At 41.9% G+C, this 13332-nt stretch overlaps 1 protein-coding gene across 6 annotated transcripts in view; it reads right to left on the bottom strand.

The window, feature by feature from the left end:
• Positions 1-13332, bottom strand: part of ATPSCKMT (ATP synthase c subunit lysine N-methyltransferase) — a 547044-nt gene that overhangs the window by 392483 nt on the left and 141229 nt on the right. For all 6 annotated transcript variants that reach the window (XM_077491965.1, XM_077491966.1, XM_077491969.1 and 3 more), the window contains one exon: positions 4241-4564. In XM_077491965.1, coding sequence (XP_077348091.1) covers positions 4241-4525 — 285 coding nt within the window. In that variant the 5' untranslated portion in view covers positions 4526-4564. The remainder of the gene's footprint in view (positions 1-4240; positions 4565-13332) is intronic.

A 13332-nucleotide genomic window follows, 5' to 3' on the forward strand; every position in this document is an offset into this window, starting at 1 on the left:
AGCTTGTTTTGTACAGAGTGGCCCCGAACCTGCTCTTCTGGGGTCCCTCGGCGGCTGTCTCGGCTTCCTCCTGCAGGTGCTTCTCACGTTCATTCGAGGGAGCTCGCATGGTGAGAAGCATCTGCGGGCGCGCTCCTGTGATACAGCCGGCGGCTATAGCCGCTCGCTGTATCACACTGCCCCGCCCCCCGGCACTCTGCATCAGTGGATGTGATTGACAGCAGCGCGAGCCAATGGCTGCGCTGCTTTCCATCCATCCACTCCAGCCAATCAGCGGCCAGGCTGAACAGTGGAAAGGACATCGGGGACGAGCGCGGGACTTTTGAGGACTGTCAGATGTTTTTTCACCTTAATGCGTAGAATGCATTAAGGTGAGAAAACATTTACCTTTAGAACCCCTTTAATGCCATGCCATGGTACCGCCATGGTACCGTGTGATTTGGTGTCTGCAGATGTATTGCATTGTGATCTGCATTTGGGGTGCCATTGACAATTAACTGGCATGCAGATCGCTAGGGTAGTGCAGTCAGCTGCAGTGCAGGAAACACACATGGAATGTGCCTTTCCCTCACTATGTTCTGCTGTGACCCAGCCCTGAGGCAGAGAGATTGGCAAATGAAGTGAAGGTGGCTACATCTCCTAACATCCCAGCATCTAACTAGCTAATATTTTGTCATGATGTATGAGGAAATCAGAAGCTATCCTGATAAATTTTACAACTTTACCAGATTGTCAGTGTTCATTTTTTACAGCTTATTAACCATTGTTATACCATGGAATGAACAAGAAAAAAAAAAGTGTACTATGACAGTAAACCTAGGCCAGACTTTAAAGGCATAGGGAACAACGAAGAGGTATGAAAATAAACACTATTTATTGAAAAATACACGTGAATAGAACAGTACAAAAAAAAAAAAATCATGTATACTAATACATAATGTGCAGTGAGCCCTTGTGTATCTATGCGTTTCACCATTAGGCTTCTACAGGATTCAGTCAAGGTTCTGCAGATAGAAAATAAAGAGAATGGATCTCACTGTCTGAAAATAGAACATATAGGTTTTAAAATGGTGATATACCACTGTACATTTAAAAATAGATGTTTGTCAAAAGGAAATAACCATAATTGAGCTGTATATATAAAAGAAAAAAAATGCTTTTACATTGTTCTTAGGGCAAATACATTTAACCACTTCCCGCCCGGTCAATAGGAGATTGACATCCGGGAAATGGTTCTGTTAACCTGACTGGGTGTCATATGACGTCCAGCAGGATAATATGCTGGCGCGCGCCCGTGGAGGGGCACATCGCAGTAATCTAGCAGGTACCTCTTTCCTATGATCATTGTCATTAGGTGCTGTATATTAACATACTTTAAAGGAGCGTATTCTGTGTGTTGGTAGTTACATATTTATATAATCTTACACTGTTTACTAGATTGGGCTGGCTTGACCTATCTGTGCATAGATTCTGACGGTGGTGTAGTAGAACCGGTTTCCAGTGGGATAGTACCCTCTGAACCAGTTTCTGGATACTTATAAGTGAGACTTCTCTTGCAAGGTATGGCCGTCTGTTTAAATGTATTTGCCATAAGAACAATGTAAAGGCAATTATTTTCTTTTTTTCTTGTCCTCTATATCTACCTGCATTATGTTTTTTTCCTGTTGACAAAAATCTATTTTTAAATGTACATTGGTATATCATCATTTTAAAACCTATATGTTCTATTTTCAGACAGTGAGGTCTGTTCTCTTTATTTGCTATCTGTAGAATCTTGACTGTATCCTGAAAAAGCCTAACGTTTAAACGCTGAAATGTGCCTAATGGTTAAACGCGTAGATACACAAGGGCTCACTGCACATTATTAATTATTAATATACATGTTTTTTGTTTTGTTTTTTGTTCTATTCATGCCGCATATTTTTCAGTAAATAGTGTTTATTTTCTCTTTGTTGTTTCCTATGCCTTTAACCACTTCAGCCCCGGACCATTTTGCTGGCCAAAGACCAGACCACTTTTTGCGATTCGGCACAGCTTCACTTTAACTGACAATTGCGCGGTCATGCGACGTCGCTCCCAAACAAAATTGACGTCCTTTTTTTCCCACAAATAGAGCTTTCTTTTGGTGGTATTTGATCACCCCTGTGGTTTTTATTTTTTGCGCTATTAACATAAATAGAGCGACAATTTTGAAAAAAACGCATAATTTTTTACTTTTTGTTATAAAAAATATCCCCAAAAATATATATAAAATTTTTTTTTTCCCTCAGTTTAGGCCGATGCGTATTCTTCTACATATTTTTGGTAAAAAAAATTGCAATAAGCGATTATTGATTGGTTTGCGCAAAAGTTATAGCGTTTACAAAATAGGGGATAGTTTTATGGCATTTTTATTAATATATTTTTTTTTTACTAGTAATGGTGGCGATCAGCGATTTTTATTGTGACTGCGACATTATGGGGGACACATCGGACCTTTTTGACACATTTTTGTGAACATTGCCATTTATACAGCAATCACTGCTATAAAATGCAGTGATTCCTGTGTAAATGACACTGGCAGTGAAGGGGTTAACCAGTGGGTGGCAGTGTAGGGGTTAAGTGTTCCTAGGGGTGTGTTACTAACTGTTGGGGGCTGGGCTTTCTTTTAGTGAACACTGATCTCTGCTCCAATCACACGGAGCAGAGATCAGCGTCACTTGTTGCTAGGCAGAACGGGGAGATGCTGTTTACAACGGCATCTCCCAGTTCAGCCGCCCCGTGAGAAGATCACGGGTATGCCGCGGCGATCGAGTCCGCGGGACCCGCGACCAGACTCACGGGGGTCCCGACCAACGCGAGTGCGCCGTCGGCGGCGCGCTCACGATGGCAAGGCGCCATTTAAGATTGGACGTACCTGTATGCCAATATGCCTGCCCGTGCCATTCTGCCGACGTACATCGGCGTGCGCTGGTCGGGAAGTGGTTAAAGTTCGACCTAGGTTTACTGTTATAGTACACATTTGTTTTCTTGTTCATTTCCTCAATTTACGGATGTGGCTATGTGAGTGTGCTTCTTTTCTGTTCATTACATTGTTAGACCACATCTACAAAGAATTAATACCAACATGAGGATGTATGGGAACCAACATGAGAAGGAATACTAGCATTTCAGGAAAAAAGGGAGCGTGTGCAATTTTCTGCTGCTAAACGCACTGCAGCTAAATGCTTTAGCTGCAGATAGTCAACACTGGACGCAGCACTTTCATTCTTTTGCCAAATGAAGATAAGCTGTCTGCAACTAAATGTTGCTAATTGTTATGTATTAATAACATGACTACTTTGTATTGTGTCCAGCAGGTTTTAGAAGTCTTCTAAACGCAACTAAACTCAGTCACTTAGGTGTCCATGTGAATGTAGTCCCAAGTTACTTTTACACCGGTGATTAGGGCTGCTGGTGCAAATTGTAGTGGTGGTAATCAGAGATTCTTGCTGTGGCTCGGTACGGCCAGTGGCCCCAATCACTATAATGATATGTCGCCGGCGACATATCATTAAAATGATTTCTGTTGATACAAGTTGGTTTATTAAAGTGGAAGTCCCTGCTAAAATTAAAATCAATGCATCTATAGACACCAACGATCTAACACTAACCTATCTAGCCCTGTAAAGAAAAAAATCTGTATACATACCTTTTTGGAAGCCGATCTGACCCGATCCAACCCAATCTCCAGCGGTGCAAGCTCTGTAGAAGACACGGCCAACAACGGCTATGAAATGAATGAGAAGTGACGTCACCCATAGATTTACTATGGGGCTTCTGTTGTCGTCTATGTCCTTTGCACCCGCCTCCACAGCGAAGCCGCGGCTGACAGCTCAGTTGGGGATCTGTTCAGATTGGGTCAGAGCGGCTTCCAAAAAGGTATGTACACTGATTTTTTCTTTACAGAGCTAGATAGGTTAGTGTTAGATCGTTGGTGTCTATAGCTGTAGGGATTTTAGTTTTAGCATGGACTTCCACTTTAATTGACACAAGCCAGCTATAGTTCATACATTATGTTCATTACAATAGAAACAGAAAAGAGAAAATATTATGAGTAATTTACTGTAAACGTCATTTGTCATCTAAAATAGTACAGTACATGTTTTATAATTTTGTGAATAAGTTTGTACATTCTTTTTTAAACAAACATGTGCAAACACATGCTCCTGCCAATAGCAAAGAAACAAATAAAGCAGCAATAACAATTGCCTTAACTTACAATGCGTCCATCACCACTTCCGATATCAACCAGATGTCCACTCCTAAGCTGAAGCATTTTCAGTACATTCCTTATCTGTTCGTTTGTTGCAGGAACATACGGTAAACAGATTTTTCTGAATGCTGGGGCTACAAATGGAGTGGCAATTGCATATAATGTCATTAGTGTCCCTCCAACAACACCAGTGACAAATAGTCCCCATTTTCTTGTCTTTTCGTTTCTAGTGCTAACTTTCAATGAAGAGTCTTCCAGAACAGTGCTATGAGTTAAATTCGATTCACGCATTTTTTTACTTCTTTTTCCTGTTTCTTCTCCAGGTATGTGCTGTCAAAAAGTATAATGAAAAACAAGAATTCCATTAATACACAATCAAAGAATTTTGTGTATAATACCCCATCATTAATCACCCATTCATATAAGATACAGCTTGTAAATAAAAGTTATTTATATTCATATGCAAAAGATTAAAATCATTTGCTAAAAAAGCAATACATCTTGAAAGTTTTGATTATAAACTATCTTCTATTTAACCCTTTCTATCGCCATAACCCTGTCCTTTCCTTGTTATTCCCAACAGCCCCCCTTCTTTGTTTATCTCCTTTTACAAGTAAAAAAAAAAATCAACCTTAAGGCCCATTGACAACAAACATGCAAATTAGCTGTTTTAAGGCAACATCCGACCGTGTGTATGCTCCATCAGACAAACTTTTTCGGTTTTCATCTGACTTTTGTTGGCTGTTTAAACGGACAAACTTTCCGGCAAAAAAGTCTGATGGAGCAAAGTCTGATCGTGTGTACAGAAAACCATATGACATTTGTATAAAGTACAAACACGCATGCTCAGAACCAATGCAAAAGATCAGACAACAATACAGAAGTTGACCAAAGGTGGTGGTAAAGACCAGAAAAACCATGTGATTTGGTGAAAGTTGGCTCAAAGTCCTGCCGTTTGTATGCAATAAAAGTTCACAGCGACGCCCTTTGTACAAAAATTCACGGGAAAGTTGTACAAAATCTGATCGTGTGTATGAGGCTTAACACAGCAAAAGCATATATAGACAACTGATTCCTTTAACAGTTTGGAATTTACCATCGCTAGTTCTTTATAGTGTTTAGTACCATATAGTCATCAAAATGTACCTGCTGAGGCTCAGGAGCTTTCATTTTTTCAGTTTTAGTTGCTTATGTCTAAAGCCTAGTATATACTCCTAGGATTTTTTCGTTCAACCCAGCGGGCTGAACGAAAAAAAAAGACAGCCTAGGTTGGAGCCACTGTACTAACAGTCCGATGTTATTACAGCGTTTGCCTCCCCATTAGAAAACTCCAGGCAGCACTCTCAGCCAGAGGAGGGGAGGAGGATGCAAAGAAGCATAACTTCCCCTTTTGGGTGAAGTTACGCTTTAGGCTGGTCATAGATAGGGAAGAAATTTAGAATGGCAATTCTTAGAAAAAGAATATTCGTTTATTTTTAATCTATGGCCAACTTCACAGTGCCTATTAATACTTTTGAAAAAATCCAGACTCAAATCTTTTTTTCTTTAGTTATCACTCACAAGCCATATCAAATAGGTGTTTTAAAAAAAAAAATCTCCAAATATAGCAAAACCATAAATAATTGGTTAAAAAAACGAAAACAAAAAAATACCCACTTACTGAGCCAGTTATACCAATTGCACAAATTTGTATTGCTCAAACTCTGAACTGCACTGTTCAAGCTGTGTGATCACTGTATGGGCAGAAAGGCAATCAAGCTGTCTGCAGACAGTTCACATCCAGTATGCCAGGCCTGATCTGGCAGGGATCTGTGGAATTTATATTGAAAACATCTGCAATACCTTTGTGAATTAGGCGCAGGTCCCGAGCCAGTTTCTATTTCTCCCTGAAGATCTGTTTTTTTTAGGCTCCATTCATACTTTGTGTAGTAGGAAAGCAGGCTTCCACTCGCATGAATTTTTTTTGTTTTTTGCTGATCACCCACAGAGCATCCTATTGACATGAATGGGCTGCCCTATGAACAACAAACACATCAAAGAAGCTCCAGGGCCTTTTCGGGTGTAGAGCATCATGTGTTTTTTTTTTCAGTTTTGCTCAGTCTGTCACGTGACAAATGCTGCAAAATTGCGCCGCATTTGGGAGGCCAAAAAATAAATAAATGGCAGCACATGTGCATTGCTGCATTTCTGAAAATGCAGGTGATTATGCCTGTGTTTTCAGAGCAGCCAAGTGTGAATGGGGTCTAAATGTGGCACATGCTGCTTGTGCCAGATTCCCTGCAAAAAGTTTAGTTAATTAACCATTCAGCTGTAGCTTGTTCTCAGCACTAGTGTAATTCTGAAGCTCTGCTTGCCCCCTGCCGGAGGACCATTTCCAACTTTTTTTCAGCCTATTTAAGGTTTACAGTACCTCACTCTTCCACCCTAGGGTTGCCACCTGTCCAGGATTCACCCGGACAGTTCGGGTTTGGAATCATGCATCCAGGTTTCAGACTGTCTGAAACCCGGACACATTATTTAGACTGGACTATGGTTTCCCAGCAGGGTTTCTGGCTGCAGTTTTCACTGCTGAGAGTGTCTGTTACACTGTCTTTCACACTGCCCAAAGCCACCACTAACAAACCATACCCTCCACCCCCCCACCAACACATACAGACGGGAGAAGAGAGAGGGCTTGATCTGCACCTCTTCCCCCCCATCCCTACCCCTCTGTGTCTGCCCACACTCCAATCCCCGGCGCTGTGCCTCAGAAAAGGAAAGTTGAGGCTGGAAATTTGAAGTCCAGCAGCCTCAGATCCATCTGAATGAGAGGTGCAGACTGCCAAGGGGTGAGTGAGCTCACCATCCATCCCTGTCTCTGAATGAAGTCTCCCCCCTTCCCTCTCCTTCCTCAGAGAGAGTACACTAAGTCAAATCAGGGTTCTCAGAGCACCCCTTACATCAGAGTTACCCTTTACACCAGTGTTTCCCCTTACAGCAGAGTCCTCTCTGTACATCAGAGTACTCAGTGTTCCCCCATAAATCAGGGTTCACAGAGCATCCCTTATGTCAGAGTCCCCAGAGTTCAGAGGTAAAAGGGGAACTCTGTGGACTCTGATGTAAAAGAGGACTTTTGTTATTAACTTATATACATATGATTAGAAATGTTATTTAGTAGCAAAATATATGTATAGCTTATACTATAAAAAAGAAATTTCTGTGCGCCACAAAACTGTTCGGGTTTGACTTGAAGAAAAGGTGGCAACCCTATTCCACCCTGATGAAAGGGGCATGGTCTCAAGGATAGATCAGTGTAGGTACTTGAATAAAAAATTGCACCACTTAATAAAACAGCATAAATCTCATGTTACAAAATCACGACTGACCAAGACAGTCCAAAAACAGTATCCCTGGAGAATTAACTTTTAAGTGCAGGAGAAGATCCATACAGTGAAGTCTGTGTAGAAAGATCTTTAATTGGTTCCGGACCACCCACCACATATTTACTGCGGCAGGGTGGCCCAGCGTTGATCGGATTCGTTCCAGAACCGATTAATCTACAGGTCCAGGCCAATGATTTGCAGCCTGGACCTGCTGATTGGTTCTGATGAATCGCAGAACATCCTGTGCCTGTGTAATGTAAGCTTCTGGAGCCCTTTTTGGTTCCAGTGTGAGAGAAATCACATCACACAGTAAAAGCACTACACTGACACCCAGTACACACAGGCACATTTAACCCCCTGATCACCCCCAGTTAACCCTTTTATTGCCCTGTCACAATGTCATTAGTACAGTGTACAGATCTCTTTTCTGATCACTATATTAGTGTCACAGGTGACTCCAGTTATGTCCTGTACACACGACCGATTTTCCCGTCGGAAAAACCTTTAGAGTTTATTCTGACGGGAAAATCGGTCGTGTGTACAGGACATAACTGTCACAGGTGACTCCAGTTATGTCCTGTACACACGACCGATTGTACACACGACCGATTTTCCCGTCGGAATAAACTCTAAAGGTTTTTCCGACGGAATTCCGCTGAAGCGATCTTGTGTACACACACCAAATTCTGTCAAGAACGCGGTGACGTACAACAACAATGTGCGCCACCCTTTGGGCTCCTTCTGCTAATCTTATGTTTATCTCATCCTAAACAATAAAAATGCCTAATTAAAATCAGACACTAACAGCGCCCCGTGTGAATATAACATTATCCACCAATATGATATTACATAATCATAATATAATAATATTTACAATAATATGATATCACATAATGCAGACGTCAATCACTCTCGTATCTTACTACAGAAAGTAACACTTGATGAGAAAAAACAGAGTTGATCATGTCCTGTCCAAACATTAAAAAACCATCATCAAACAAAAGTAGGTCTGTCCATCAGCCATCGGCTGTCTTTAATATCATTATACAGCAGAACTAACTTTTCCTACTGACGGCACAGTCCTTATTAATAAGCTGAGGAAAGGTAAAGACAATCAGAAATGTCCAATCCACCAATTAGTGTAATGTAAACACTCCTAGATTCCTACACCTTCACCGATGCACTGCATGCACTCCCCTATGGATAGCTGCTTACCAGAGGTAGTGCGTAATCAAGCCTGTAGGGGCAACACTGCTTTGCTTGCACAGACACTTCACTCCTCCTGGTTAGGTCAGATTCACAACAGTAGATATTTGCATGTAAGGATACAAACAAAGGCTTGCATAGTGTTATACCCATTATTAGAAAACTCACTCCCATTAATAAAAAGTTGCACTTACAAAAAATACATAAAATAACCGCATGACAGCATTGCATCGCTCAGCATCACTCTCACCACGATTGGCATTCCCCACGACCTAATCGCCATGATAAGTCCCGGGATGATGCTGGCTGTGTGGAGCTGGTACGTTGCGTGGGCACACCCGGACGCTTTTCGTAATTCCGTCTTCAGAAGGCGCCCTCTGAAGACGGAATTACAAAACGTGTCAGAGCGTGGCCAGGTGACCTAACCGCTCCACACAGCCATGTATTTTTTGTAAGTGCAACTTTTTATTAAGAGGAGTGAGTTTACTAATAAAGGGTATAACACTATGCAAGCCTTTGTATCTTTACATGCAAATATCCACTGTTTTGAGCCTGACCTAACCAAGATGAGTGAAGTGTCTGTGCAAGCAAACATTTTTGTCCTTACAGGCTTGATTACATACTACCTCTGGTAAGCAGCTATCCATAGGGGAGTGCACACGGTGGATCGGGTAGGAATTTAGGAGTGTTTACATCACATTAATTGATGGATTGGAAACTTCTGATTGTCTTTACCTTTCCTCAGCATATTAATAAGAACTGTGCCATCAGTGGGAAAAGCTAGTTCTGCTGTATATTGATATTAACCACTTAACAACCGTCCCATAGCCGAATGATGGCTACAGGGTGGTTGCTTAACTCTGGGAGGACGTACATTGACGTCCTCCCAGAATTCCGCTCTTGCGCGCCCCCTGAGGCGCGTACTTGAGAACATCCGTGACCTGTGCACCCGGCGCATCACGGTAAATGTCCGCTTATCGTGGCCGTTTACCACTTGATCGCTCCATCAAAGACGGAGCGATCACTTGTAAACAAACCGGCATCATGACACATCCCTCCCCTCTCTGTACCAATCGGTACAGTGGAGGGGAGAGATCGGTGTCAGAAGCGCTGTGGGCTGGATCTGTAGTGCCCACAGTGCTGCCCATTGACCATTAACCCTGCAATTCCCTGCTAATACTCTGCAATAACCAGCAATGCCCTGCCAATATTCTGCAATGCCCTGCCAATACTCTGCAATACCCAGAAATGCCTTGCCACTACTCTGAAATGCCCTGCAATATCCAGCAATACTCTGCAATACCCTGCCAATACTCTGCAATACCCAGCAATGCACTGCCAATACTCTGAAATACCTTGCCAATACTCTGCAATGCCTTGAAAATACTCTGCCAATACCCAGCAATGCCCTGCCAATACTCTGCAATGCCCTGAAAATACTCTGCAATATCCAGCCAATACTCTGCCATAGCCAGCAATACCCAGCCATACTCTGCAATACCCAGCCATACTCTGCGATACCCAGCCATAACTTTTGATACCCAGCCACACCCTGCGATACCCAGCCATACCCTGCAATACTTGGCCATGCTCAGCCATACACAACGATACCCTGCAATCCCCAGCCATACTGGGCCATGCTCAGCCATACTCGGCGATACCCTGCAATACCCAGCCATACTCGGCCATGTTCAGCCATACTCGGCGATACCCTGCAATACCCAGCCATACTCGGCCATTCTCAGCCATACTCTGTGATACCCAGCCATGCTCGGCTGTACTCGGCCTCTGTATGTGGCCAGGCTGTGGAAGTCTCACACATGTGGTATTGGTCATTTTTGGTATGTACATGCTATGTGTTAGAAATATTGTATAAATGGACAACTTTGTGTTAAAAAAAAAAAAAGCATTTTAACCACTACCTGCCCGCTGGCCATCATATGACATCCTTGACTTTGGGGGGGGGGGGGATATCTAAATGATGCCTGCAGCTACAGGCATCATTCAGATATTAGCTTTTTCAGCTGGCGATTCCCTACACAATAAGAACAATCATAGCGACTGTTCCACTGCTTGATTGTTCTTACGGGTGGCGAGAATGGACATCCCCCCTCTGGTGCTTCTACTGACTCACCGCTACGATCAAAGCCAGAAACTTTTAATTTATTTATTTTATTTTAGGCTTCCCAGTCTAGAGGTGAGATGTGGGGTCTTACTGACCCCATATCTCACTGTAAAGAGGACCTGTCATGCCATATTGCTATTAGGGATGTTTGCATTCCTTGTAATAGGAATAAAAGTGATCAAAAAATTAATTTTTTGGGGAAAAGTGTCAAACTAAAATAAAGTAAAATGAACTTTACATTTTTATTTTTAAATGCCTCTGTCCCCGTGTGCTCGCATGCAGAAGCAAACGCATACTTAAGTCCCACCCACATATGAAAACGGTGTTCAAACCACACATGTGAGGTATCGCTGCGAACGTTAGAGCAAGAGCAATTATTTTGGCCCTAGACCTCCTCTGTAACTCAAAACATGTAACCAGTAAAAAAAAAAAATTTAAACATTGCCTATGGGTATTTTTAAGTAGCAAAGTTTTGGGCCATTCCACGAGTGTGTGAAATTTTGAAGGATGACATGTTAGGTATCTGTTTACTCACCGTAACTTCATCTTTCACATTATGTAAAAACATTGGGCTAACTTTACTGTTTTTGTTTTTTTTTAAGCACAAAACTTTTTTCCCCCAAAAAAAACGCATTTGAAAAATTGCTGCGCAAATATCGTGCAAGATAAAAAGTTGCAACGACTGCCATTGTATTCTCTAGGGTCTTTACTAAAAAAAATATATAATGTTTTGGGGTTCTATGTAATTTTCTAGCAAATAAATGATGATTTTTACATGTAGGAGAGAAATGTCAGAATTGTCCTGGGTGCTCCAGAACGCCTGATGGTGCTTCCTGCATGTTGGGCCACTGTATGTGGCCACGCTGTGTAAAAGTCTCACGCATGTGGTATCGCCATACTCAGAAGTAATAGCAGAATGTGTTTTGGGGTGTAATTTGTGGTAAGCATATGCTGTGTGTGAGAAATAACCTGGTAATATGACAATTTTGTGAAAAAAAAAGAGGAAAAAAAAAAACTCTTAATTTTGCAAAGAATTGTGGGAAAAAATGACAACTTCAAAAAACTCACTATGCCTCTTACTAAATACCTTGGAATGTCTTCTTTCCAAAAAGGGGTAATTTGGGGGGTACTTGTACTTTTTATGGCATGTTAGGGCCTCAAGAAATGAGATAGGCTGTCAGTACTTCAGGTGTGATAAATTTTCAGATATTGGCACCATAGCTTGTGGACTCTATAACTTTCACACAGACCAAATAACATACACCAATTTGTACTTATTTTTACCAAATATATGTGGTAGTATAAATTTTGGCCGAAATTTCTGAAGAAAAATTACAAATTTGCTAAATTTTATAACAGAAAATTCATATTTTTACAGAATTTTAAGTCTTTTTTTATAGCACAAAAATAAAAAAAAACAGCGGTGATTAAATACCACCAAAAGAAAGCTCTGTTTGTGTGGAAAAAAGGACAAAAAAATTCATATGGGTACAGTGTTGTATGACTGAGTAATTGTCCTTCAAAATGTGAGAGCACCGAAAGCTGAAAATTGGTCAGGTTATTAAGGGGGTTTAAGTGCCCAGTGGTCAAGTGGTTAAAGCGGAGGTCCACCCTTCATTGGAACCCTCCCCCCCTCCGGCGCCACAATTGGCACCTTTCAGGGGGCAGGGGGGCGCAGGTACCTGTACTGTTCCGGCGTAGATTCTGCAGAAGGTACGCCCCTTTCCGCAGAATCTACGCCCCTTTCCGAACCTGCTGGGAAACACATGGATCCCAGAGACAGCGGGGACCATCCTTATTGCGCAGAGCGACTCGCGCATGCGCAGTAGGGAACCGGGAAGGCTCCACTTCCTGATTCCCATACCCAAGATGGCGGCGGCAGCACCCAAGAGACGATCGAGAGATCGGCTTCGGGTGCCGACATCGTGGGCGCGCTGGGCGGGTAAGTGTCATTATTTTAAAAGTCAGCAGCTGCAGTATTTGTAGCTGCTGGTTTAAAAAAAAAAACGGCGGACTCCCGCTTTAAAGACAGCAGATGGCTGATGGACAGACCTAATTTTGTTTGATGACAGGTTTTTAATGTTTGGACAGGAAATGATCAACTCTGTTTTTTCTCATCAAGTGTTACTTTCTGTAGTAAGATACGAGAGTGATTGACGTCTGCATTATATGTAATATCATATTGGTGGATAATTAATGTTATATTCACATGGAGCGCTGTTAGTGTCTGATTTTAATTAGGCATTTTTTTGTTTAGGTTCTTTTTTAGGTTTAGGTTCTGTAAGAGCAGTTATTTCTATATCCATTGAGCGCTGAGATCAGGATTACTTAGTATTTTTAATTTTATATATAGTATTTATCTCATCCTAGTAGAAGTTTGGTTAGAGACGATTCGTGCTTTTCAG

This window comes from Lithobates pipiens, unplaced genomic scaffold (assembly GCF_037356315.1).
Source record: "Lithobates pipiens isolate NorthernLeopardFrog02 unplaced genomic scaffold, aLitPip1_a1.2 Scaffold_19, whole genome shotgun sequence".
Classification (NCBI taxonomy): domain Eukaryota; kingdom Metazoa; phylum Chordata; class Amphibia; order Anura; family Ranidae; genus Lithobates; species Lithobates pipiens.